Raw genomic sequence first — 27320 nt, forward strand, 5'->3', positions numbered from 1 at the left:
TAATTATTATAACAAAGTATGATATAAGTATGAAAGCAAGAATAGATGTGTTCTGGGAAGGCTAAGAAGGGAGCCCTGAATTCTAACTGGACACAAGTGAGGGCAAAGCATCAGGAATGTTCCAGGGAAGAACAGTGTTACGACTTAAAGCACAGACTCTGGGATAGATCCCACCACTTATTAGCAATGTGGATTTAAGCAATTACTAAATTACCCTATTTCTGTTTTCCCATCTATAAAATGGAACTAACTTTAGTTAATACATGTAAAGTTCCTTATTACAGGGTTAATACACATAAAGTACTTAAAACATTGGCATTGTATGCATTATTAAATGCTAATTATGATATTCATATTATCAGATGCATCAGTTGTGACATTTCTAATCAGATCATTTTAAGGCTCTATTACTAACCAACAGAAGTTAGTAATGAAAAGACTAATACTTCTTTTATTTTCAGTATGTTGGTCAATTAAAGAGAATCTAAAAAAAGCCCAGGCTTCCAAAAATACGAAAGATAATATTCATACCTTTACTATGTGCAAATCTCAGATTGTAGCTGTAACTAAAAAAGCACTTCAGTACAGTAGAGTAAACATTTTGAACAATGGCATCTAAAGCAATTTTAGGTCAGTGAGAAACCAAATTAATCATCATGCAGTGTATTTTAATGGGATTTTTGCTGGCTTGTATAAATATGACAAATCTACCTTGCCAGCACCACCCGTTACCCAAACCCAATACTTCCAAGTGTTAGAAACTCAATGCCTCTCTCCAGGGACAAGCACTTGTGCTAAGCTCAATCAATTAAATTAAGATCCTCTCTCAGGAATTTAGAATTCTCAACTGGGACCCAGGACTGATGGGTTTAGTAAGGAAGCAGAGAGGTTTGGAGTTCAGAGAAGTTCCAATAACTCCTGCTGTTTTTCTCAGAGCTTCCCAGCTTCCTGCTGTTCCTGAAACTTCCTTGTTCAATTCTGTTTTGAATTCCATGGGATCCTCTGGTAGCCAAAAAATTCCTTTTTGGTTGAGCCAGCCAGAATCAGTTCATTTTATTTGTACAAAAAGAAGCTTAGCTAACAATACACTTCTTAAAGATTGTGTGTATTCTCATATCTCTGAAATCTTAATGAAATTCAATGAGAAATGACACACTTTTTCATCATATGTATATGCTATTATATGCAAGTGTGTAAGTGAGATCTGAAATTTATACCTCGTTTTGGTCTGAAGTATTGTAATGGCTCCCCGCTCCCAAGAGGAGATACTGCCTCTATTTTATTCTTTCATTAAGTACTTGCCAATTATCTTTTCGTACCCAGATCAAAATTCAAAAACATAACAGGTTCCTATTTAATAAAAATAAAGTCCAAACTCTTCTTCAAGAATTCAAGCTATTTCTTAGTCTGGGGCAATCAACATTTTGACACTATCTTGTTATGAACCCAATATACATCAGAGATAGCACCCAAATAATCTGCAGGCCCCCAAACATATCATACTTCTCAGCTTATAATGTTCACTCTGCTGAAATACAATGTTGAAAACTTTTCAGACTCCATATATGTAGTTCAAATATCACACTCGATCAAGTTTTTTTCAATTTCCTCAGGCAAATATTTCTCCCTTTCTATAGTCTCATAATATTTCATTTATACATCCAATAAAGCACTTATTGAATGACTATAAGTTCCTATGTGGGATCTGCTTCACCAAAACACTGTTCACCCTCTAAAGACAAGGGCTACATGCTCCTGAACTATTATTACCTTTAGCCTCCAACACAGTATTTTATATGTGTTTTGCATGTATTCATTTGCTAGATTGAACTGAAAGGGGTGCCTTTCTTAGAATCTTATTGATTACTGCTGTGCTATCAAAATTGTCCTAAATATTTTTTCAGAATATTACAAACTGTTAATCTGTGGTATTAAAATTAATTTTAGAAGAATGATGACACTTTTCTTCTTGGCACTTCATAACTAATCATAAGCATTTACATGACATGGTGAAAAACCTCAGTTAATGCATCCCCTTCATACTGTTTTAAATGCCGTAACAATTTGCTTCCACAACAGCTTCCCCGATAGAACGAAGCAGTGAGAGTTTGGGGGCAAAAAAAAGCATATCAAAGTCAACACACATTTTTTAAAAAGAATGTACTTTTCCTACCAATTCTCAAAGCTTCCCCAATAGAAGGTAGTGAGAGTTCTGAGGCAAAAAACAGCGTACCAAAGTCAACATACATTTTTAAAAAGAATGTACTTTTCCCACTAATTCTCAAAGTACAACAAGGCTGTGAGTCAGATGAGCACAGAAGCACGAAATAATTTTCAGTACATTTTGTTAGCTGAACAACTTTGTGGTTTTCAAGATGGTCTTAAAAACAGATGGTGTTCTATCTTTTACACATTGTTGTGGTACACAAACTGTATATAAATTTAATGTTCTATTAAATTACCCAATAAATATTACGTACACCCATCATTACTATGCTGTGAAAATACAGAACGGACTTTTAAACTCAAGATGTTAATAATCTGTTTTTTTAAAAAAGGAGGGATATAATTTGAAAACTGTAAAGCTATGCCAATATAAAAATTAAAACACATGTAATTTTACACAGAATTTATGCCTCTGAAACCTATTTCTATTTTAATTTACATTAGGTTATATTTTTTAAAATTTTCTTGAAATATGCCTTTTTCCTCATTAGAATCCCAAATAAAAATATTAATAACTGTCTAGAACTGATACTTGTATCAAGCAGATTGCTAAGAACTTATACTTGTATTTTCCTATTTAATATCAATCCTAGAAGGAACCAAGTTCATATATGAGGAAATTAAAATGGAGACAGACTTAGTAACTTGCCTATTGTCACAGAGGTAGAAACTCAAAGAACAGGGTTATAAATTTAGATCTGCTTTACTGCAGACCCCATGCTGTGAATCATGTGTCTCAGTGCAGAAAACATTTACACTAAATGTCCCACTGGCTTCTAGAGGGGGAGGTGGGATTTCAATTCCTTCCCTAAACAAAAAATTTTTATTCAACACTAAGTCTGTAAGAATCCCTAACAGTTAAATTTTGGTCACAAGAAAAGAAGATAAACAGATCAGTGTTTTAAAGCAAACATAAGTTCCCTGTTAAATATTACCTAGAGATCTGAAGAATATTTTTTAAAGGTATTGCAAAGCCAGCATTAACTCTGTTAATGTTACAGACCAATGTTTAGACCAATATTCTTCATGCATATGAATGTGAAAAATCAATCTAAATACAATCATATCAATAATATATTATATAAGGATGGAAAAACAAATTAATGCAACAGGTCAGACTCCAGAAACAGATCCAAACACATAAGGCCAATTATTATTAGAAAGGGTTCCAAGTCAATTCAATGACAAAAGATAAGGCTTTTTTACCAAATGGTGCTGTATCAAATTAACTACATAGGGAAAAAAATGAACCTATAAAGAAGAAATTCATATGACCACCTCATATGACCTTTTTTGCAAATTTGAGATGGATCATAAACCTCAAGTTAGAACCACAAAGCTCCTAGAAGAAGCAAAAGACTCCGACTGTGACCCCTTGGCATAGGCCAAGATTTCTCAGACCACAAATGTATGTGCTAGAAAAAAAAAAAAAAGATAAATTAACCTCATCAAAACTAAAAAACCCAGCCCATCAAAAAACATCATTAAAAATTAATTACGGCCAGGCATGGTGGCTGCCTGTAGTCCTAGTACTTTGGGAGGCCAAGGCAGGTGGATTACTTGAGGTCAGGAGTTCAAGACCAGTCTGGCCAACATGGTGAAACTCTCATCCCTACTCAAAATAGATAAATCAGCCAAGTGTGGTGGCACGTACCTGTAATCCCAGCTACTCGGGAGGCTGAAGCAAGAGAATCGCTTGAACCTGGGAGGCGGAGGTTGCAGTGAGCTGAGACTGTGACACTGCACTCCAGCCTGGGCGACAGAGTGAGACTTCATCTCAAATAATAACAACAACAACAACAATAATAATAATACTTAGGCAAGCCACAGACTGGGAGAAAATATCTGAAGTACATATCTCTAACAATAATCTTGTGTCCAGAATATATAAAACATCCCTACAAATCATTAATAAAGAGCAAACAACCCACGAAATCTATGGGCAAAAGACCTGAAGTGCTACACAAAAAACAAAGATACACAAATAGCCAATAAGCACATGAAAGGGAGAAAGAATACCATTAGTCATCAAGGAAATATAATCAAAAGTCACACTGAGATGCCATTTTACATCCACTAAAATGACCAAAAACAAAAGGACTGCCCACATAAAATACTGGAGATGTGGAGCAATGGGAAGTCTCATACATAGTTGGTGGAAGTGCAAAGATTGCACAACCACTTAGGGAACTATCTGAAAATTTCTTATAAAAATAAACACACATCTTTCCAATGACAATATAATTCCTGAGCTATTTGCCCAAAAGAAATGAAAATATGTGACACACACACGCGCACAAAAAAGTATACAAGAACATAGGAGACTTATTCCTAATAGTCAAAAACAGGAAACTCAAATATCCGTTAATAGAAGAACAAACAAATTGTGGTATATTCATAGTCAACACTGACCAGCTGACTAATAAAAAAAGAATAAACGTGTGCAATAACAGAGATGAATCTCAGAAACATACTGAGGGAAGAGGCCAAAACAGACAAAACTAAGCCATCATGAGAGAAATCAGAAAGTGATTGCAAAAGGTGGATGAAGATGGGAGAGAGGCAGGAATTAGAAAGAACCTAACTGGTTAGAGTCCCAAGGGAACTTTTTGAGGTATTACAGATATTCTAAACTTACTTTGGGGCTATGGTCATACTCTCTATCATTTGTCAAAATTCATGAAAGTTAATATTTAAGATCCATGTATTTTATTATACATAAATTATACCGTAATTTCTTAAGCGAAAAAAAGAATCTTAAGATGAAGCATTAAGGCAAAACACCAAAAACACTAACGACTTATGTTTGACACACTTCATTTCATGGTAGCTAGATAAATTAGAAAGAAAGTTCTTATTAACAATAAATATTAATGTAACCTTACTTGCTTTATTTGAAAAGAAATGTATCTCACTTTACAAGGGAGACAAGAAAGCTTAATTGTAAAATTTACTGCTGTATTCATCATCTCAGGCATCTACTTTCATTTTCAAAGTGATATGTCTCTAAGACTCTTACAAAAAGCATGGACAGCATTCAGAAAGATCGCATTTTAAAATTCAGAGCACTTAACGGAATTAAGTAATATAAAAAAAAAACTCAACACATTTGTTTAACATTACCTGGGGACTGGACACTTTCAAGAACTACAAAGAAAACACTAGACTGTCATTATAAAAGGTACAGATTATTGGAAAATGCAATTTGGCAAGGCAAAAATTAAACTTAAAACTGAGCAAACATATTTCTTAGAAATTGTCATAAAAGAATAAATCAAGTCTGGTGAAGACAGATGAAGAGCATGTGTGTGTGGCCTGCAACATTATGGTAGGGAGTAAAAAGGTAGAAAGGGAAAACAACAACCCAACAACTGTCCATCTCTAAGAAATTCCTAATTCCATAAATGTGTCCACTGATAATGGTATACTTACTGACAAGAAACAAAGTCTATGAAACATTAACGTCGGCCGGGCGCAGTGGCTCACACCTGTAATCCCAGCACTTCAGGAGGCCGAGGCAGGTGGCTCACGAGGTAAGGAGTTCGAGACCAGCCTGTCCAACATATTTGAAACCCTGTCTCTACTAAAAATACAAAAAATTATGGTGGTGGTGAGCGCCTGTAATCCCAGCTACTTAGGCTGAGGCAGGAGAATCGCTTGAACCTGGGAGGCAGAGGTTGCAGTGAGCCGAAATCGTACCACTGCACTCCTAGCCTGGGGGACTCCATTATATATAACTGGCGTTAGTCGTCTGGAGACTCTGTCTCAAAAAACAAACAAAAAAAACCCAAACCATTAATGTCTGTGCCTGTGGATGTGTGTTTGCTGAGAGTAAGTACATACACGTGTAGTTATTCAATAATTCATGTAAGACAAAACCTAGGAGGATTTGGACAAAAATGTTAATAAGTGTTATTTCTGGGTGGTAAGGTTTATAGATGATTTGCACTGTCATCATTATTACTCTGTGAACTGTCTACGTCTGCAGTATCTGTTGGAAATATAATGCAAACTAATAACCAATTTCAATTATTTTGCAGCCAAATTGTAAATCAAAAAGTGAAATCAATTTAAATAAATTTTATATACTGAATATATTAAAATTATACCATTTCAACATGTAATCAATATTAAACGAAATAGTTTACTTTTTTTTTTGTACTAGGTCTTAGAAATCCAGTGTGTATTTCACACTTACTCAACATCTCAATTTGAATTAATTACATTTCAACTGCTCAATAGCCCATGTGACTAGTGGCTACCAAGTACCGTAATGGACAGTGCAGGACTAAGTCTTTAATAATCAGCACTGTATTTTTAATGAGTAAGACACAGTATTTTTTAAATAAGTCACTTGACGGCTATCAGAGCTTTTTCCAAAGTCTCACAGCTGTGTATTACATAATGTTTTGGATTACTCCAAACTGTTCCTAGCATTCCATGGAAGATTCTTGTTTTTGGAAATGAACAGGTTGATGTAAAGTTATGGAATAAAGAGATAAAACATAAAAATCAAACTACAATGTAGTACTAAAATAAGTCTTCCTACAGATATGTATGTGGGTGTACACATGAAGCCAATCCCTAACTTCCAGATTTTCTAACAGTGAATTTCTGACAGTTAAATTCAATAGTTACTGACCATACTATGAGCATTACTTTGAGCTCCCTTAATATGAAATTATGATAATTCGGTGTATGTTTAATCAAATAAAGTTAAAAGCTTCTCAAACTTTCTTAAGTCTTTCTCAAAAATAGGAAAAAGATAATAATTAGTAGCATTAAACAAGGCTTAAAAAATTAAGAATTCATTCTGTGTGCCTTCAATAAACCTACAAATTCCTATTGGAGGAATTTTCTCTCCTGTGGAGGAAAAAAGTTAAGAATTATCTTGGATTTCTCTTTAGAAATCATGCAAACAAGGAGAGAGTGGAGCGAAAGAGTGGAATGAAATATTTAAAGTCCTGAAAGAAAAAACATACAACAACCTAAAATTCTGTATCCAGCACAATTATCCTTCAAACATGAAAGAGAAATAATTTTTCAATTGAAAATTGAAGAAATTTGTTACCGATATGTCTAGCAAAAAATGTTTAAAGTTCTTTAGAGAAAGAAAATTATATAGAGGTCAGAAACTTGAATACACATACATACAGAAAAAATATTGTTAGAGAAGGGATAAATGGTAAATATATTTTTTTCTTTTTAATTGATCTAACAGATAATGGTTTGATTAAAATAACAATAGATACAATGTATTCAGTGATTACAGCTTTTAGATAAATAAAATTAATGACAGTGGGGAGGGATGGGAGGAAGAAAATGGGAATATTGTGTTCTAAGGTACCTCCACTATTCAAAAAGCACTAGAGTATAATTTGAAACTAGACCGAGATTAGTTGTACATACATATTGCAAACTACAGGGTTGCAATCACTTAAAAAATTGTAAACATAAGTATAACTGCTGTTAGAAAAAGAGAGACAATGGAATCACATAAAATGCTCAATTAAAACTGAAGAATGGAAGAAGAAAAAAGACTAAGGACAACAAAAACAGTTCCAGTTGGTATTAATCCAACTGTCAATAATCATATGTGAATGGTCTAAATATACCAATTAAAAAAAGACTGTCAGAATGGGTTAAAAAATAACAACCCAACTCTATATAGTCTACAAGAAACCTATTTTATTCATTTCCAATTTTTATTTTAGGTTCAGGGAGTACATGTGCAGGTTTGTTACATGGGTAATTTCATGTCACAGGGGTTTGGTGTACAGGTGATTGTAACCCAGGTAATCAGCATAGTATCCCACTGGTAGTTTTTAAACCTTCATCCTTCTCCCACCCTGCCACCCTCAAGTAGGCCTCGGTGTCTGCTGTTGTCTTCTTTGCATCCATGTGTACTCAATGAAGACACCCATTTTAAATATAAAAACACAGAGATTAATTAAAAGCAAAGGGATAGAGAAAGACAGACCTTGCTAACACTAACTGAAGGAAAGTTGGAGCAGCTATATTAATTTCAGGCAAAGTATGCTTCAGAGTAAATATGTATACACACACATACATACATATATATATATGCACACACATATCAAGGATAAAAAGGGACAGCACCTAATGATAAAGGGTCAATTATACAAAAAGACATAACAATCTGTAATATGTATGCAGTTAACAATATAGTGTCAAAATACATGAGGCAAAAGCCCACATAACTACAAGGACAAATATAGATAGATCCTTTATTTTAGAGACTTCGACACCCCTCTATCAGTAATTGACAAGTGGGCAAAAAATCAGGAAGGACAGAACTGAACTGCACAGCACCAATCAACTGGATCTAGTTGACATTTATAGAATGCAGCATCTAACGACAGCACAACACACATTCTTCTCAAGCACATATGGAACAATCATCAAGAAAGACCACATTTTGAGCCATAAAACACACCTTAACAAATTAAAAAGAACAGAAATCACACAAAGTATGTTCCCAGATCATAATGGAATTGAACCATAAATTAGTAACAGACAGGAAAATTCGGAAATATTTCTAAACATACTTCTAAATAATTCATGAGTCAAAGAAGTCTCAAGAGAAATTTTAAAATATTCTAAACTAAATGAAAATTTAGGAGATGAAAATATAACTCCTGAAAATGAGTACAACGCAGCAAAAGCAGTAATGTGCTAGAAAAGAAAAAGGATTTAAAATCAATAACCTAAGCATCTAACTTTCAAAACTAGAAAAGGAAGACCAAATTAAACCCAACGTTAGCAGATGAAAAGAAAAAAAGAATTATAGCAGAAATCAATGCAACTGAAAATAGGAAATCAATACAGAAACGAAAGTCAATAAAACTGATAAGCTTCTAACCAGCTTAATCAACAAAAAAGAGAAAAGACACAAATCACTAACATAAAAACAAAGGAGGCGGCCGGGCGTGGTGGCTCACACCTGAATATCAGCACTTTGGGAGGCCAAGGCAGGCAGATCACGCGGTCAGGAGATCGAGACCATCCTGGCTAACATGTTGAAACCAAAATTTTAATTTTGCATTAAAAATACAAAAAAAAAAAAAAAAATTTAGCCAGGCGTGGTGGCGGGTGCCTGTAGTCCTGGCTACTTGGGAGGCTGAGGCAGGAGAATGGCATGAACCCGGGAGGCGGAGCTTGCCACTGCACTCCAGCCTGGGTGACAGAGCAAGAAAGACTCCGTCTCAAAAAATAAAAATATAAAAAATAATTAAACAAAAGGAGAGGCCTATCACTACTGATCTTCCAGACATTAAAAGACTAACAAGGAATATTTTGAAAAACTCTATGCCTACAAATTTTAGTAATCTAGATTAAATGGGTCAATTCCTGGAAGACACAATCTATCAAAATTTACACAAAAACTAGCCAATCTGAATAGGCCTACGACTATTTGAAAATTGGATTATTAATAACTTTCCAAAGCAAAAAACACCATAGCAGATGGTTTCACTGGTGAATTCTAAACACATGAGGAATACATGATACAAATTTCTCTAGAAATAGAAGCAGAACGACTACTTCGTAACTATTTTGTAAAGCCAGCATTAAGCTAATACCAACACCACACAAAGACTTAACAAAAAAGGAAAACTGCAAACCAGTATCTCTCATGAACAAAGATGGAAAAAAAATCAACAACATATTAGCAAATTGAACCCAATAATATATAAGAATTATACATCAAAACCAAGTGAAATTTATTCTAGGTATGCAAGGTTGGCTCAACACTCAATCAAAAAATGTAATCTATCATATCAACAGGCTAAAGAAAAACCAAATGATCATATGAACAGATACAGTAAAAGCATACTCCTTCATAATAAAAAAAAAAATCAAGAATAGCAGGGAACTTCCTCAACTTGATAAAAGCATATCCATCAATAACCTGCAGCTAACCCCATACTTAATGGAGAAAAAGTAGATTATTCCTCCCCTAATACTGGGAACAAAGTAAAAATGTTTCCTCTCACCACTCCTATTCCATATTATTCTAGAAGTTCTAGCTAATGCAACACAATAAACGGTATATGGATTGAGAAGGAAGAAATAAAACTGTCTTTGTTTGCAGATGACACAGTTATCAATGTAGAAAATCCTAAAGAATCAAAGAAACAAAAAACTTCTGGAAACCAATAAGCTTTTATATCAAGCAAGGTTGTAGCATAACCAAAGTTAATACGCAAAGTCAGTTGCTTGCCTGTGTACCAGGAATGAACAATTAACACCTGAAATTAAAAACACAGCACTACTTACATTAGTACCAAAAAAAATTTCTGTATAAATCTAATAAAAAAGTACAGGATCTACATGACTACAAAATTTTGATGAAAGAAATCAAAGATGACCTAAACAAGAGGTATTTCAGGTTCACATAGGAAAAAAATACTGCTCAAATGTCAATTTTCCACAAATGGATCTATAGATTCAATAGAACCCCAGTCAAAATCCTAGTTATTTTGTGGATATCAAAAAACTGAAAGGGAAAGGAAAAAGACACAGAATACTCAACACAATGCTGAAGAGTAAGAGTAACATCCCAGGACTGACACTACCTGTCTTCAAGACTTACTATAAAGCTGCAGTAATCAGGCAGTGTGGCCTTGTTGAGAGAAAACACAAATAGACAAAATAGACTGGTGGCCCAGAAGTAGACCCATACAAACGCAGTCATACGATCTTTGACAAAGGAGCAAAAGCAATCCAATAAAGAACTGATAACAATCTTCTCAACAAGTGGTAAAAAACTAGACATCAACGTGCCAAAAAAAAAAATCAAATCTAGGCACTGACCTTACAACTTACACAGAAATTAACTCAAAATGGATGAAAGATCTAAATGTCAACTGCAAAACTATTAAGAGTTCTAGAAGAGAACATAAGACAAAACTTGGGTGACCTGGGGGTCGGTGATGACTTTTTAGATATAATACCAAAAACATAATCAATCCATGAAAGAAAAAGTTGATGAACTGGACGGACTTCACTACAATCAAAAACTTCTTTCTGTGAGACACTGATAAAAGAATGAAAAGGCAAGCCATAGACTCAGATAAAAATACATGTGAAACACACAGCTGACACAGGAATTGATTCTGAAACAGATAAAGAACTCTTAAAGCTCATCAATAAGACATAAACACACCCAATAAAAAATCTGACAAAGGACTTGGACATCTCACCAAAGAAGACATACAAATGGCAAATAGTCAAACGAAAAGACGGTCAACATCATATGGCATTAGGGAATTGAGATATGACAGCAAAACTATTAAAATACCTAAAATCCAAAACACTGGTAAAAACAAATGCTGGTGTGAATGTGGAGCAACAGAAATAGGGAGGCAGTCTGTAAAGGCTACATACTGTATGATTCCAACTATACGACATTCTGGGAAAGGCAAAACTATAGAAAATGTTAAAAAAAAAAAAATTCAGTGGGTGCTAGGATTTCGGCAGGGAGGGGCTGGAGGAATAAGCGCAGTGCAACGTATTTTTTGGGCAGTTACACTATTCTGGTGTGACACTGTAATGGTGGACATGATGTTATGTACTTGTGAAACCAAAACCCAATGATCTGTACAAAAGGAAGACTAAAACCTAAGGTCAACTACAAACTTTAGTTAATAATAATGTATCAATACTGGATCATCAATTGTAACAAATTTACCTAATACAAAGTGTTATTAATAGGAGAAACTGAAGAAGGAGTAGGGAAGGAGACAGAATATATGGGAACCCTCTGCACTTTCTGCACAATTTTCCTGTAAATGTAAAACTGCTCTAAAAAATACGACTATTTCATTTTTAAAAAATGCAAGCCAGCTATCCATATTGAGCAAGCAGTCCTTCAAATATAAATATAAACAAACAACCAAGAATAATAAGACAACTGAGGAAAACCAGCAGTAAAGAGTAGAGGGACTACAATGAATACACAGTGCAAGTGACTTGACCAAAAAAAGAAAAAATTAATGGGAATTAAAAAAAATCTATCTGCATCTTCAGAAATGTTAAGTATTATTGTAAAGAGCACACAAAAGAGCAGGTTGCTATTAAAATAGATCAATTAGCAATTATACAAATGATTTCATGGAAAATAAAAAAAGTAACTTCTTACCATCAAAAATTCAAGACTGATAAAAAGAGTCAAGGTAAATTTTACAAAATCTGGCATTCAATCAAAAATTGCCAAACATGCAGGAAAAAAAAACAAAAACAAAAACAAAAACAGGAAAAGATGACCAATAGTGAAAATTGGAGTAAAACAAAAACTGACTCAGATGATAGCAGACAGGACATTAGAACAGTTGTTGTATCTGTAGTCCATAGATTTAAAAATGTAGCTAGAGCAAAGACTGAACATGTATTTAAAAAACACACAAATCAAACTTCTAGAAATGAAAACCACAATGTCTGAAATGAAAAACACAGTGGATGGTTTTAATGGCAGATATTGTAGCCAAAATATTTATGAATTTAAAGGCATAGCAACAGCTGCTATCCAAAAAAACACAGAAAAGGAAAAAGTGAGGAGGAGGAGGAAGACGAGGAGGAGAGGGAGGAAAAAAATGCTGTACAGCAGTAACGTATGGGACAACTTCAAGCAGTCTAATATATCTGCAACTCAAGCCCAATGGGGCCGGGGAAAGAGAAGTAGATACTTGAAAAACTCATATCTGAAGTTTCCAAATTTGATGTAAACTTAGTTAAAATCCAGCACGATAAAGAATAATAAAACTGCACGAAGACACATCATAATTGGATCCCTTCAAACTAGTAGTAAAGAGAAAAATCAGAAAAGCAGTCAGAGAAAAAAAGATACATTATGTACGGAAGATTAAAGAAAAAAACAACAGCAGATTTCTTGCCAGAAATAATGCAAACCAGAAGATACTGGAGCAGTATCTTTAAAGAACAGAAAGAAAAACCTATCAACCTATAATTCTATACCCAGAGAAAACGACTTTCAAGAATTGGGATAAAATATAGACTTTTAAGTTATGTCAACCTGAAAGAATTTATAAGTAGCAGACCTGCACTACAAGAAACATTTTAAAACAAGGAAAGAAAAAAATAGTTATCCTTCTCACTGAAAGAAAATGATACCAGAGAAATACCCAGATCTAGACAGATGAATTAAGGGTACCAGAAATGATAACCAAGTGAATAAATATAAGGTTTTTTCCCTTACTATTTAAATGTTTCTAAAAGATAACTGAATCTTTACAGCAAAAACTATAAAAATGTATCATGGAATTTATAACATTTGTAGAAGTAAAATACATGGCAACAATACAGCATAACAGCCGGTAGGGCTACATCACTGGATGATAGGTATTTTTCTGCTCCACTGTAATCTTATGGGACCTTATTATATATGTGGTCCATCACTGACTGAAACACCATTATGTGATATGTGACTGTAACTGGGTATTATTTTGTACTTCAAAAAACAATGTTAAAGAAATGGGTAGTGTATATATAAGAAAAGTATAAAACTATAGAAGAAAACAAGAAAATAATAAAATAAAATCTTGTTTTCCAATGGAAAGCCTCAATATGTCAATTCTTCCTAAATTAATCTACAAATCCAATGCTACTCCAAGTCAAATCGAATGTTTTTTTGGTAGAGGATAAAGCCTTAAAAAAAAAAACACTAAGCATATGCATATTAAAATAGCCAGAAAATATTGAAGAGTAATGAGAGACTCTAATCAAACTGTAGCATCATTATGAAGCTACACTAATTAAAATCCAGTGTACTGGCCAAGAAATAAACAAATGAAAGAAACAGAAGAAACTTCAAAAGTAAGTCTAAGACTTAGGGCTGTCTAATCTTTTGGCTTCCCTGGGCCACATTCAAAGAAGAATTGTCTTGGGCCTCACACAAAATACATTAACAACAGCTGATGAACTTCTTAAAAATTGCAAAAAAAACCCTCATGTTTTAAGACTGTACATGAATTTGTCTTGGGCTACATTTAAAACCGTCCTGGGCCACATGCAGCCCATGGGCCACAGGTTGGAAAAACTTGGTCTACGTACTCCTAGTAATTTAGTAAATTATAAAAGCAGCATTTCAGCCAGGCACAGTGCCTCATGCCTGTAATCCCAGCACTTTGGGAGGCTGAGGCGGGCAGATCATGAGGTGAAGAGATCAAGACCACCCTGGCCAACATGGTGAACCCTGTCTCTACTAAAAATACAAAAGTTAGCTGGGCATGGTGGTGCATGACTGTAGTCCCAGCTACTCAGGAGGCTGAGGCAGGAGAATCGCTTGACCCAGGAGGCGGAGCTTGCAGCGAGCAGAGATCGCACCACTGCCCTCCATCCCGGGTGACAAAGCGAAACTCCGTCTCAAAAAAAAAAAAAAAAAAAAAAAAAAAAGCATTTCATATGGGTGGGAGAAAATAAATTTCTCAATAAATGGTGTTGGGACAACTAGCCATTTACAAAAATAAAAAGCTGGATTTCTATTATATTCATTTTCCAAATTCACTTCCAGAAAGATTAAAGATTAAACGTTCAAAATAAAACCATAAAAATACCAGAAAAATGTGAGTAAATATTTTTGCAATTCTGACTTAGGGAACTTGATATTATAATAGAAAGATTATTCCACTTAACTACAAAAATTGTTAAACCTGTACAATGACCAAAACCAAATACCTGTTAAAAGATAAATGACAAACCACAAAAAATACTATAATATAGAATTATTATCTTTAACATATAAAGTGCTCCTCCAAGTCATTAAGACAAAAACAAATGATCCAATAGAAAATTGGTCTACGGACAAGAAGCAGCAATTGACAGAAGAAATATAAATGGCCAAATGACATGAAAAGATATTGAACTTCACCAAAAACTATGAATTTAACAAAAAGATGTTTTCACCAGTGTGAGACTGTCTACAGGGAAAACTATTACACCCATTAATAGAGGTAAATAAATTACACATAAATATAACTTGATACAGGCAATAATATATTAATAAAAAGGATGCAACAGATATAAACATGGATATATAATATATATTAATAAAAGTGAAAAAGTTAAGTTGCAGAACAATATGTATACCATGTTTCTAGTAAATTAAAGAGAGTAACACTTTAGCACTTAGCCAAAGCCATCCTTTTCCAATGCTGGCCAAGTAAAACATTAGCTAGACTGTTCACCTTCACAGATCTAATTCCACTGCCACAGCCGCAATAATCAACACTAGAGTCCACAGCTCTAGTTCCTACTATGAGGTTCTGCTGTCATCCAGAATTCACAAGCCAATTAAATACTGCCAATTAAATATTGCCAATTTTTTCTTCACATGTTTCTGGTATTTAGCCTTGGAATGACAACTAGATTTCATCTATCATGAACCTGGACAATTGATAGTGGTCACCTCTAGGAATACAACAGGCAGTCAGAGACCATGTCTGGACTCAGTAGGAAAAAAATGCTGTGATTGTTGGTGTCTGCCATGGACACACAGATCAAGGACTTAGTCCTTTTATTTTTGCTATACACAGATCAAGGACTTAGTCCTTTTATTTTTGCTATACATCAGGTCCAATCTTTTGGTTTCCCTGGGCCACATTGGAAGAAGAATTGTCTTGAGTCACACACAAAATACAGTAACACTAACGATAGCTGATGAGCAAAAAAAAAAAAACCAAAAAACAAACAAAAACAAAAAACTGCCAAAAAAAAAAAATCTCACTATGTTTTAAGAAAGTTTATGAATTTGGGTTGGGCCACCTTCAAAGCTATCCTGGGCCGTGGGTTGGACAAGCTTGCTCTAGAAGCTGCCACAATTCAGGTTTCTTAGTCAGATCTGATGTGCTAAACTAGTAAGTAAGAAATTTAGTAAACAATAAACTATTACTCAATTACTTCTATTATGAATAATAATTACCAATTTTCCTTCTCCAGATCCTTCCTATCTTGAAAATTCTTGAAGGAATCTTAGTGTTTCCTTACTGTCTAGGGAATAAAGTTCAATCCTTTGAAGTTCAAAGGTCTTCCAAAATCTAGCCTCAATTAACTCTTCAAACTTACCATCCACTATCTGCCCAAGCAAATATCATTCTCAATTCTAGCCAACCAGTCTCCTCAATACCTCCTACAATTATATACATATTTTCTACCCCAAACTTTTGTTTACACATTTCTCGATATAAATACTCCCCAATTAATGATGGTTCCACTTACAATTTTTCAGCTTTACAATGGTGCAAAAGCAATATGCATTCAGTAGAATCCATACTTTGAGTACTCATGCAACCATTTAGTTTTGTACTTTCAGTATGGAGTTCAATAAATTATGTAAAATATTCAACACTTTATTATAAAATGGGCTTTGTGTTACATGATGCTGCCCAAATGTAGGTTATTGTAAATGTTCTGAGCACATTTAAGGAAGGCTACGCTAAGCTATAATGTTTGGTAGGTTAGGTGTGTTAAATGCATTTTTGACTACAATATTTTCAACTTATCAGGACATAATCCATCATAAGTAGAAGAGCATCTGTACCTGATAAGTTGCTTCCTTGTTTCTGACATCAATTCTCTAGGTTATTTAAGGTTTTTTATATTCAAGTCCCACAATGATATACCTATCTCTCCTCTCTATTATTCAAATCTTTTATACATATGTGTGTGTGTGTGTGTGTATGTATGCTGGTTTAGAGCATATATCTTTTTGTGCATAATTTTTGTCTTCCTCAGCTATACAGTGAATAACTAGGGGTAAAACCTGGATTTTCCTTACCGCTCCCTCATAATCCAAGATACTGGGAGGGTGTTATGTGCTCAGTAAGTCCTCAAGACTTGACTATGTTTCACTAATAAAAATCATTTCAGTTTCTAACTAGCGCATGTATTGCATGTATTAGTAAAGGAGTTGATTGATAAGACATATATATCTCATACATATGTCAGATATATCTCATATATATTATCTTATATATATATCTTTCATTTGATCACATTTTCTTAAGGGGCTTTTCTGTATTTACCTCTTCAACATTACTCTATATTCAATTATTTGGTCTCTATAAAAAGGGGTTACAATTCCTCTACCATGCATTAACTCCAAAGAGAAAATAGTGTTTCCTAATTAGTTTTGCTCTCCTATATGCTATTATATAAATCTCTAATACTTCTGAGACTACTAACATAGACGCAATAAATAAGATTTTGTATTATACTATATTTATGAATATGGTTAAGTATGCCAAATGTCTCCTAATTACTAAATACTTAATACAGCTGGTCCTCAAATAACATCCTTTTGTTCAACATCATTTTGTTCAATGTCCTTTCATCGTAACTTTTTTTTTTTTTTTTTAAGAGACCAGGTCTCGCTATGTTGCCCCGGCTGGAGTGCAATGCCCTCATCATGGCTCACTGCATCCCTGAATTCCTGGGCTCAAGTGAACCTCCTGCCTCAGCCTCTGGAGTAGCTGGGACTACAGACATAAGCCCACCACTACCAGCTACTTTTTCTTGTAGAGATTAGGTCTATGTTGCCCACGGTGGTCTCAAACTCCTGGCCTCAAGTGATCTTTCTGCCCCAGCCTCCCAAAGTGCTGCGATTAAAGGTGTGAACCACCACACACAGCCCATTATTAACTTTGATGAGAAAAGAAAATCAATTTCCAGCTGGGCCACTATCTGTGTGGAGTTTGCAGGTACTCTCCATATTTACTGGGTTCTCTGGGTACTTGGATTTCCTCCCACATCCCAAAAATGTGCATATTAGGTTCACTGGTGTGTCTACATTATCCCAGGATGAGTGAGTGTACAAGTGAGGTGTGGGTGTAGGTATGAGTGCACCCTGCGATGGGATGATGTCCTGTCCGGGGTTGGTTCTTACCTTGTACCCTGAGCTGCCAGGAGACTGAAGTGAAGTAACTGGGTAGATAATTGTCTTGTTTTTATTACTCTTTCTTAAATGTGTTACAGCTTACATTTATTTCATTAATTAATATTAGAAGTGTTTTTGTCTTTATTTAGATATTTGGTGATATTTCTGTGACCATAAATATGCTATAGAAACTTAACTCTTGTTTATATCAATTACCCTATGGTAAAACTGGTTTCATTATGTGTTGTTTCACCTAAAGTCACAGTTTCCAAGAATCTATGAATGATGCTAGGTGACCTATAAGAATTACATTTATAGTATATCCTATCGTGACTATGAATGTATAACTTGTTTTGTTTCTAGAACCTTTAGAGTAAGAGTGAACTCTATTAACAAAACTATGACTTCCAGACAGAATAAATTGTAACAAAGCTCAACTCTTACCTGCTCTTTTAAAATTTGTTTTTCTACTCAAAACTAGAATGGGCTACCATTATACTTCCATCATTTATTTTAAAAATCTACAGAATATGGACAAAAGTGAAATAAACGAGACTACTACATGCATGCGTTTCCTTAGGAAAATCTTGTTCTTACCAGTTTTTATAAAGACTTATAAAAAATCTTACTATAGAAGACTAGAATACTGATGTACATGGTAGGAGTTGCTCGGCAGCAAAACAAGTAGAACCCGGCTACTCTGTACTTTGGCCAACACTTAAGCAGCTCCAATTCTGTATGTTATGAGGAATCTTGAATGTCCTAATCAAACCTGCTCTCTAATCAAGACTTTATTTCTAGACTTTACAATTTGATTTTACTCACAGATACAATTTTTACATTCAAAGATAACTTTTTTAAAAAATGGATATTTTAAATAAAATCCCTACAACTGTCCACAACAGAAAGATGGCCCAAGAGTGACTGGCAGAACTCGGTGTAGGAGACACTGTTCAGAGGGCCCAGTCACATATTTCCCTCAAGAGCTGTGCTTTCTAATACCCAGAGTACAGCAAGAACAGAAGTTAAATAAGCAAGAAAGACAGTAAAAGATAAAACCCAGTCCTTTCCATCTTAAAAGGATGCCTAATTTAGGCATTCATTTGGGTTTCAGAGAAGTTCTGTCAAAGGTTCTACTGTCTCTTGGTATGCGGTTTCAGGAATATAAAATTCACTGATAAAATAAGCCGTAATTTCAGCATGTTGTCTAGTGCATTAAAAAAAAATTTAAGAAAGGTAAGATTATTTTAATTACACGAATGAATCCCCATGGTAATCTCAATTTTGAACCAGTCTCTAAAATAACCAAGTCAATTCACTATAACTATTCAGTCTACTACTTAAACTAAAAACCTATGTTTTTAATGTTGGAAAATAAGCAGTAACGTGCAACACCTATCATATCACTAATACAATTTCATCCAGATTTAGGATTCTAGACGGAATTGGTTAACAAAAGGGAAATTCTTAAAAATAACTCCATCTTAATCAAAAAAGCAGTTTCTAACAACCCAAAAATACATTATAATTACAAATAATAATTCTAAGTTAGATAAAAGTTGATAATTCTATTACTAATGCCTTTTTATTCTGTTCACTCTGCTATTTTAAAAGTGAAATGCCTATTAAATTACAATGCTTAGAAAAAGGTGAATTAAAAATGGGAATTTTCAATGAAATAATTCAGGATTATCTACCTTCTGCTTAGATATATGCTATATTAGTCTCTGCTGTGCAAAACAAATATATGCTAGAGTTAACATTAGGCCTGTTCTCTCCCTGCTGGAGTCCCTGTTATCTAGAATAGTTAAACTGATTAAGCATTAAAGCTGGAAAGACTGTGGAGTTATCTTGTCCAACTGCTCATTTTCAAATTAGAAAAGTGAAGTTCAGGAAGGGAGAAATGACCAGGCACGGTGGCTCACACCTGTAATCCCAGCACTTTGGGAGGCTGAAGCGGACAGATCACCTGAGGTCAGGAGTTCAAGACCACCCTGGCCAGCATGGTGAAACCCTGTGTCTATTAAAAATACGAAAATTAGCTGTGGGTAGTGGCACATGCCTGTAGTCCCAGCTGCTTGGGAGGCTGAGGCAGGAGAATAACTTGAACCTGGAGGCGGAGGTTACAGTGAGCCGAAATTGTGCCACTGCACTCTAGCCTGGGCAACAAAGCAAAACTCTGCCTCAAAAAAAAAAAAAAAAGGTCAGAAATTCCTGTTCACATTCACAATGTATAGTAGCAGAGCATGGACTAAAATACAGGAACTCCTAACTTTTTCATCAGGACTCCTTTCTTCCTCTTCAATAAGCAGCCAGGGAGACTCAGGCTGCCCAGACACTCCCCAAAGAGATACATTCAAGCTGTTTCTTAACTTTTAATTTACACACTCTTTAATTAACTGACTTTAAAATTGTTAATGTACCTAAGTCAAAACAAATACAACACAGAGTTGAAAATTTTACTCTAAATCCTCCCTGCCAGTAACAGGAAATCTAAACTGAGCACTAAATAATATTAATAACAACTTTCTTTCATATGCTCCTCCAAACTCCCCGAATACTTTGTGTCATGGACTCTAAGCATCTTTCATAATTATTGTATACTCTTTGAAATCCTTGACTAAGCCCATTTTACAAATCTAGACATGAAGGCTGAGACTAGTTAAGAAATTTGCCTGTATTATAGAGCTAAGAATAAACAGAAACAAAATTCAAAATCCAACCGTTGGACTTTTCTGAATCTCTTCTTGTGCTTATAGCTACGCTGCCTCACATACATTTTTGTGCTAATCTTTTTCCTCTATACTAGACAAGGGTATCTTGTCATCTTTGTATATTCCAAATCCAGTGAATTTTTAACTTTTATTTTTCCTTACTACTCAAGGTGAAATACATTCCCAGCCTAACCTTTCCACCAGTAGTGCCTTACTCAGGCCATCATCAACACAATGATCCTGCTAAGCATATCCTTCCCTCTATGCCTATTTAAGAATCCCTACCCAAAAGGTCTGATTCAGAACAGAAACAAACTACTGTTAAACAACTGTTACCACCTATATTAGTTCAGCAGCAGAACTAAACCATTTTGGTCGCATAATAAATGAAGACTAAAGTCCAGATACCATGTACATTCAAAACTGAAGGGCTTAACAACCTAATCAAGCAATGAGAAATGCAGAACAAGCTCCTAAAAAATAAACAAGTGAGCAATTATAATTGTTCAATCAATCAATAAGTATTCACTGATCTGTGTGCTAGAAGTTATAAAAATTACAGAAGACTACCGAGGCATAAAGTCTATCTCTAAGAATTATATATAGAGAATGAGGAAACAAAAAACTAAAGAAAATAAGCAAGTTAAAACAAGTGCTGAGGAGATAAAGGAAATAAAGATTAAAGTTGATTTAAAAAAATGGCTTAAGTATCACTAAATCTTGAAAAAACCAACCAGGTGAGTATGGCAGGGAAAGATAACGCTCAATAACATTATCAACCCCAATCCATATAGACCAGAAATGGCTGTAGAGACATACTTTAATGTTTTACTTTTCCCTAATCCTTAGTTTCTCACTTATTCAGGACTATACATGCTGAACTCCACTTAGCAAAATTGCACATACTCTTTATATAAAATTAATTGAATCACACTACATGAAAGGCAACAGATATAACTACAAAACAAGACCTAGTAATCTTATTTATAACCTTCTTAAATAGTTCTCCCTTCATAATACTACCAGCTAATGAATGGCATCAGAACTATTTATGTAAAAGTACATATCATGTATTTACATATCACAATGAAATCTCAACTTTCACAAAATGAATTTTGTGGTAAAACAAAAGATTTACTGATGATTTGCCTCCTCCATGAAGCCAATCACCAATCCAGAGTCTCATTAACATTTAGGCATATTTGCAGTGAATGAAAATAAAAATATGTTTCTTTCTGCTGGTGGTTATAATGCCTGCCTTTATTGAAACTCCCTTCCCTCACCTTCTATATATAACTGGGACTAATTTCTGCTGGAGACTTTAATTGTTCTTGAATTCCCAAAGTACTCTCTTAATTTAGGCCCTCATCATATTTCACCTGCACTACTATAAAACAACTATCTGATTTCCCTTGTCTTTCCCTCACAATCCTCAATCCACGTTCTATACTGCCTCCACCTTTCCCCTGAAAATTTTCTAAGTCAAATATGATCTTGTGAGTCCCCCTTAAAGAGTGCAATACTTCCTCAACTGTATCTCCTTCTTAGTTGTGAAATGTACACTGATATCTTAAGCGGTCAGAGAAATGCTGTACTAAAAGAATTTGATTTAACTTAATTGAGCTTCAATTTGCAAAATATAGACCAAAAACTGAAGAAAAATCTATTAAGATTTCCAATGTGCTCAAGGATTATCCTATCAGACGTGGTCTTCAGCAGTGGTTTTCAAACTGTGATATACTTTAAAATCTTCTGTTAAGTTTGTTAAAAATAGACATGTCCAAGCTTCACCTCATATCCAGTGATTCTGAATATTATCTAGGAATTGGGTCTAGGCATATGCATTTCTCATAATCTCCACAATGATTCCAATGCATACCTAAATCTGAGAGCCCAAGCAGAAGCCCTCCTTGCTCCCTAAGAAATCTAATAAACTTATTAGTAGGTCTCCTAACTTTTCAAGTTGTTTCATACCTCTCATCAGCCTAGGGAGCACCTGTTTAGATATAAATATTCAGTTATCCATTTTAACAAGCTTTTACTCAACCTCTCTCCCCCCATTCTCTCCTTTAATCCCCTAAACCTGTATAAAAATAGTTTCCATATATTTACACACAGTCTTAATCCACACAACTACCCATGAGATAGTATCTTTGTTTTACACATGAGAAAACCAAATCTAGGATAGGAAGCTTAAGAAACTTACCCAAAGTGACCCCCAGTTTGAACCCATATTTGCTATTACAAAGCCAAGACATTTTCTATTGTGAAAAGTAGCCTCTTACACATCACTCTGAAGCACTGACTTATTTATCAGTTTACACGTTTCCCTTTTTAGACCTAGTAAGCTCCCTGAGGACAAGTTTCAGCCCTTCTAGATTTTGACCTCAACATTTAATCAATGCATGTTTGTTGAATGAAAGAAGATATGAAGCTCCTTCAGAGCTAAGACTGTAACTGCTTCTGTTTCATTTCTTGAATTCTTAAATAGAGCTCTGAGTACTCTTCTGCCTAACACATTTGGTCTGACCTGTAAATCTTACTGCTGGATTTATTATGAGACAATGTATTTCGGTAATGTTTTAAAAGACAAAAAAAACCCTGCATAATCAGCAAAGGGAGAAAAAGATTATTTCAAAAATTAAAATATCACTCTTAACTCTCTATTAACTAGGGACTTCAATTTTTGAAATTAGTGTATGCAACGACTTATCCCACAGAAGCAGGCAACTGACACAGTGTGGTTTTTAAATGACAGAAATGCAAAAGGTAAAGTTAATTAATAAAAGATGGCGTAAAGAAATTAAGCACTGAATACTGACAGCCTATTCAGCAATCCACTTACACTAACCAACGTGCAACATCATTTTTCCCTATCACAGTATTTTTCCCCATCTGCCATTTTTTGAAACCAGTAAAACTATAGGTAAGCACAGGACAATTACTATACTTGTGTATAAATGTAATGTTCTTTCTGCGTAAAGTTAATGTGTGTGGTATGTAGAACACAGTATGACTACTTCCTTTTTGATACAGGTTACACAGCTAATCTACTAAACCAACAACTGAATTTTTTTTTCATTGGAGGTAACTAACATTCAAAGTGCTGGAGATTTTCCTAAACTGAACATATGCAAACATTAGTGGTGCTTTAAGAATCTTGTATTTTAATTAGTTTTTGGTGAAAAAGGCAAAGTGGTTATTCCTTTAACACCACTTTTGGAAATAAATCGGTAACAAGAAAAAAAAAAAACACCCTTCTAAAACAACATGATGTAGTGGAAAGTACCAAGGGATAGGACGAGGCATGAGGAGTCCCGGTTTTCTGGTTCTGGTTACATCGTTAAACTGTTGTATGACTTGGGCTCACTGGATCAGTTTTCTCATTTGTTGAAAAAAGTGTGTGAATGGGGAGGGGCTTAAAGTTGTTACCCAAAATTCTCGTTTTGAGCCACTCCTCTCGTTTCATCCTTCTAATCACGAAACTCAATGTTCTCTAAGGTCTAAGTTCCGAAATTTGAAACACATCTGAAATTGAATGGAACGATTCAATCTCCAACCGGATGGCACAAGATACAAAGGGTGGACTCCTACGACGTTAACAATTAATCCAAGAACTTTCCAGAAATTGTCTAACCCTAACTTCGTAAAGAAGCAGGTGAAATCTGGTTTGGCATACCTAACATTAAAGGAGTTATAAAATGGTATTGCTCTGTTGAAATTTCCGTGTTTTCTGGATTCCAGTGGCACATACTCTGCAGGTGCTAGCAAACAAAGTGGAGAGAAAGAGACCCAGCCAGGATTTCAACAAACCACACTTCAACCCAGCACCGCAGCATGATTCCGACAAGGCCTATACCACAGAGCAGAACCTCCCCACCCCCAGAAGTGCCAGCAGCCAATGTAACGAATGCTTCCGTCAACAACACACATTCCCCTTCCCACAGCAGAACTGCTCGCTCCCAACCGGCCATCTGGGGTTGGAATTGGCCGCACAGCACCAAACTAAGAATCATTCTCGGCCCCAAAAACCAAGAACTACCAGAGATTGAGGTTTCCCTGCGCATGGCTGCGGGGAGAGCAGCACCCCCTCCCACCAATGGGGGAAAAAATCAGTGGGAAGGAAAGTAGAAACCAGGCCTAGACAAGGTTGCTGGAGAAATCAATCTTGTTTCTCTTTAACGAAGAGCAGTAACATTTTTTTTTATCCTCTCTAATCTGAAGAGAGCCCAGGCTCTTGCACTCGACTTCATTCCCTCCTGGAATCCTAATGGGAGAGTGAAAACCACCTTCCTTCCCCGACCTATCCACTCCTCAAACCTGGCATTGTTAAGGAAGGTACCCCCAGATCCAGCAGGAGGAGGTGACGCGAGAGCTAGAGCAAGGGCCCAGATTCTGGGACCAAGCGACTCTTACAAGAAAATCCCCTTGCGGCCTGAGAGTAAAGTTTTAACCAGCAGCCAGGGCGCGGACCGAGGCCCGGCCAGGCTGGAGGACAGGCCTGCGGAGGTGACACTCCCTTGTTCCCCAAAGCTCGGGGAGGCGGCGCCCGACCGCCACAGCCCGCACCCAGGGAGCAGGGCGAGGGCGCCGACGAGGGGCCGGGGCTGGCGGGAGGCCTGGCCGACAAGCGGGACCCTCCCCGCGCCGCTCCCGCCTCCTTCCCCACTCCCACTTCCCGGACCCCAAGTCCGGGCCCGTGAGGTAATGTCAGGGGTGGCGACGCGGTTCTTATCCACTGACCACACATTTCTTGCCGAGGAAAGTGAAGAGGGACTCGTTCTCCTGCGGGGTGAGCAGCAGGGACCCCACGTTGGTGACCCTCCGCGGCGGCGGCGGCTGCTGCTGGACGGAGCTCATGGTTTCGCCGGCAGGGTTGGGAGTCCAGGGCCGTCTCCTCCCGCGAGTGGGCGAGAGCTCGTTACCCCTCTCGGTGACAGGGGCGGGGAGAAGCGGAGTCAGAGGCGCCACATCTCGCAGCTCCTCCGGAGCGCGGAGGAGGAGGAGGTCGAGGGACGCAGGCGCCGACGGCGAACCACCTTCGGGCCGCGCTGAGAAAGGGAAGCTCCCAGCTCCCGCCCGGCCAGGATAGGGCCGGATGGTCGTTGTCCTCGCACTCCAGCGACTGCGCTAAACTCCCAACTCCTCCCCCAACCCTCCCGCAGCGGCGGCGGCGGCGGCGGCCGCACAATCCAACATGGCAGCGGGGACGGGCGAGACCACAGGACGGAGGGCGCGGGGGAGCGCACCGGAAACGCGCGGCCGGGGCCCGGGAGGAACCCCCCCCCACTCGGCGGCGGGCCTCGCCGCGCCGGCCCGAAGCCACGCCCCCTTCCGGCCGAGGCGCGGACCGCGCGGAGCTAAGTGGAATTCCGGTCGGCTCGGGGCGCAGGCTTTCAACTTCGTCCTCTGGCTTCTGGCGTCTCGGCTCGTCGGTTGGGTACCCAGAACCAGCTACTGCTGCTTGAAGAGAAGATGGGTAGGGAGACTCCTCGCCGTCGCTGCGCCGCCGGCCTTCCTTGGGCGGACGCACACCTTTGCGAAGCGTCAGTGAGGACCCAGGGCCTGTCCTTGAAATAGCGCTCATTTCTCAGGCGCGGCAGCGTGACGCTCGCTCTGCGGGTTCGAGAGGCCTGCGATCTGAAGACTGAAAACTGGGGAAGAGGTGCTTTCCCCTATGCTCCTCGCGGGCTTCACTAGGAGCCGCAGGTGCCTGGGATTTTCTCAAACTTTGTCCAAACTTTAACTGTGGGAGTGGAGGAACAAACAGGCCTCTCCCAGAATTGTGAAAGAGATCGCCCTGATGGATGTAACAAAAACAAATGCACTTGACTTCCACCGCCTCCCTGGCGTGTCACGTGGGCTTAATGTATGTGTCATATTTAAATTCAAAGTATTTTCTTTTAAGGGCCCTGGACACATTTTTTTCCCCCTGTATCGTGAATTGGAAAATAGCCCAGGATATTAAAAGTTATCTAAGATAACCCCCTTTGTTCTGTAAGTACTAAACGGCTTAAAATGAAATTTTGGAATCTAGAGACAATGATGCAGACTGCAGTGAGCTATCAAATATGCATGTCACTGTTCACATTAAACATTTTTGTTGCATAAATTCATGTCTGGTAATTGCTTAATTCCAATAAACAAAGAAGTTATATGTTAAACAAGACATCTATAACAGTTACACTTTGGTGAAACTGTTGGATGTTAACATCTCTGATAGCGCCAATAGAAATCTCTGATGTACTAACCAGACTGATAAACCATTATCATGCACTTTGAAAATAATTATAAAGTATTAAAATTAAAGCTGTCCTTAATGAAATAGGCTGAGCAACAATAAATTTACAAAGGAAAATAAGATTGGATAGCCTTGGGAGGTCTCACATAAAATATGGAGATTTCAAAGTTAAACTTGATTAATAATGTTAGGGTAAAAAGTGAATTAAAGCAACAGGACTATTTATAAC

At 36.7% G+C, this 27320-nt stretch overlaps 1 protein-coding gene across 1 annotated transcript in view; it reads right to left on the bottom strand.

Annotated features, from left to right (window-relative positions):
• The window catches only part of WASL (WASP like actin nucleation promoting factor), a 66526-nt gene extending 40448 nt beyond the window's left edge, over positions 1-26078 (bottom strand). Inside the window, exon 1 of the mRNA XM_005550646.5 lies at positions 25594-26078. Within this exon, the coding sequence (XP_005550703.1) occupies positions 25594-25710 (117 nt within the window). The 5' untranslated portion in view covers positions 25711-26078. The remainder of the gene's footprint in view (positions 1-25593) is intronic.
• Positions 26079-27320: the final 1242 nt, after the last annotated feature.

The sequence above is a fragment of the Macaca fascicularis genome, chromosome 3 (assembly GCF_037993035.2).
Source record: "Macaca fascicularis isolate 582-1 chromosome 3, T2T-MFA8v1.1".
Classification (NCBI taxonomy): Eukaryota; Metazoa; Chordata; class Mammalia; order Primates; family Cercopithecidae; genus Macaca; species Macaca fascicularis.